We start from the raw sequence: 2537 nt of genomic DNA on the forward strand, positions 1-2537 counted from the left end.
CTCTGGCAAAATGCGCATCCTTACACAATATTAAGGAATCATTCAAAAAATCACCTACAAATTAATTTTCAATTAATACCTTAGACCAGAGGTTTCCAAATGGGGAGGCGCGCCTCCCTAGGGAGGCGTTGACTCGTGTCAAGGGAGGCGCGAAAAGTATTTCAGAAACATTTTTTAGAAAATTATATCTATGTAAAAAACGTGACTATATTCCGATAATAAGAGTTATTAATTTAAAAATTATATTTTTTCAAAAATTTATTTAATTTATTAGACAATTAAATAATTTTAACACATGAATAAATTCTTGAGTGGTTGCACGTATCTTTGTTGATTCTATGGAAAAACCCCTCTGTTTGCTTTGCCTCAAAACACTTGCAGCAGATAGTATGAGGCCATGCAAATTAAGAAGACATTTTGAAACGATGCATTCTGAACATGTCCATAAGTCTGAAGAATTTTTTAAAAGAAAATTAGAAGAGTTTGATAACCAAACGAAATCGTTAAAAAAACTTGTTTCTGTCTCTTCAAATGCTTTACTAGCATCTTACAAAGTTTCTTACAGGATTGCAAAATGCAAGAAACCGCACAATATCGGAGAAACTCTAGTTTTGCCAGCAGCTATCGATATGGTTGAAGCAATGTTTGGCGAATCCTATGCAAAACAATTACAGCAAATACCGCTTGCTGATAACACAGTCGCTAGAAGAATTGATGACATATCTGAAGATCTTTGTGATCAGTTGGTTTCTCGACTACGTAACTGTAAATTTGCTATACAAGTTGATGAGGGAGCTGACATAAATAAAAATGCACATTTAATTGCATATGTCAGATATGCTGAAGAAAGTACAATAATAGAAGATCTATTATTCTGCAAACCATTTCCTGGAAGGAGCACGGCCAATGAAATTTTTAATATAATTGATACTTTTTTTGAAGAAAATAACATAGAATGGATCATTGTGTTGGACTTTGTACAGACGGAGCACAGTCAATGTCAGGAAATAAATCTGGTCTTCAAGCTCTTGTAAAAAACAGAGCACCAGAAATTATCTGGACGCACTGCATGCTGCACAGATCAGCACTTGTCTCAAAGAATATGAGTCCAGAACTGAACGATATTTTTGCGCAAATTACAAAAGTTATAAACTACATAAAACACAGTCCTTTAAGAGCTAAGTTTTTTGCAAAGCTGTGTGAAGATATGGATTCAAAATATACATCGCTTTTATACTATTGTGAGGTACGCTGGCTATCTCGTGCAAAAGTGATTAGAAGGGTGTTTGAACTCAAAGATCAAGTTGCAGATTTTCTTGATGAAAATGATATTGAAGATGCAAAGTTGTTCAGGGATGATGACTTTATTGTCAAATTTGCCTATTTAGTTGACATTTTTGGGAAATTGAGTATATTGAATAATCAATGCAGGGACCACAACTACATTTATTCTCTCAAAAGGACAAAATAAAAGCATTTATGAAAAAATTGGTATTATGGAAATCAAATATACAAAAATATCTATGACATGTTTCCACTTTTAAACACCTTTTGCGCCATAGTGAACATTGAAGCAAACAAAGACATATTTGCTGAACATTTGGATTGTTTGTTGAAGCATTTTGCTCACTATTTTAAAGATCTCGACTGTAAAATGTTCGAATGGATACAGAATCCATTTATTGATGAAGAAGATAATCAATTTGCATTGACAACTTTTGAAAAAGAAAAATGATAGAATTGTCATGCGATACATTATTGAAACAAAAATTTGAGAGAGAACCGCTAATTTCTTTTTGGTTGAATGTAAGAACGGAATATGAAATTTTGTCGAATAAAGCAATGAAAGTTTTGTTGCCATTTGCTACTTCATATTTATGCGAAACTGGATTTTCTGCACTAGCTGCAATTAAATCTAAATATCGAACTCGTTTAGTAGTGACTAATGAGCTAAGAGTAGCACTCTCTGCGATGACACCAAGATTTGAAAAACTTTGCGCCAAGATGGAAAAAAAATTATCTCATTAACTTTTTGTTTTAAAAAATTGTTTTTGATAAAATAATAATTGTATTATATTATGGAATATAAAGGGAGGCGCAAGATTGTACTTTTTCTCTAAGGGAGGCGCGTAAAAAAAAGCTTGGAAACCTCTGGTGTAAGGTATGCCAAGTGCAAGCGGGGCGAAACCGAAGAGTTTAAGCCAGGCCTCTTGGTCGTTGGACGTGAGTGCATCGTCAATAGCGGAAGCCAGGCATATAGCTGCAGGGATCCGGACGGGTCTCGGGATCTTAAGTGGAATCTTGTTGGCCTTCCTTTGCTCAGACAAGAAAAGCAGGAGAGAATCCGTATTGTCGAAATCCAACGGCTCGCTAGAGACGACAGGTTCATTCGATATTTTCGCCTGGGTCTTCCGGCCAAAGCCCATACATACATTGCAGTTCCATAAACTGAGTGAGGATGCAGCCTGCCGGGACATCCTTACACATCCGAGGTGGAAAAAGTTCCCGCAAATCGAGCAGAAGAGCCCGTACTTGCG

General features: G+C 35.8%; 1 protein-coding gene across 1 annotated transcript; it reads left to right on the top strand.

Annotated features, from left to right (window-relative positions):
- The first annotated feature begins 425 nt into the window (after positions 1–425).
- LOC115230285 (protein FAM200A-like) lies at positions 426–1471 on the top strand. Its single transcript, XM_029800487.1, has 2 exons — positions 426–849; positions 984–1471. The coding sequence occupies exons 1-2, from the start codon at positions 426–428 to the stop codon at positions 1469–1471; spliced, it is 912 nt and encodes a 303-aa protein (XP_029656347.1).
- The last annotated feature ends 1066 nt before the right edge of the window (positions 1472–2537 follow it).

Source organism: Octopus sinensis, unplaced genomic scaffold (assembly GCF_006345805.1).
Source record: "Octopus sinensis unplaced genomic scaffold, ASM634580v1 Contig15186, whole genome shotgun sequence".
Lineage (NCBI taxonomy): Eukaryota > Metazoa > Mollusca > Cephalopoda > Octopoda > Octopodidae > Octopus > Octopus sinensis.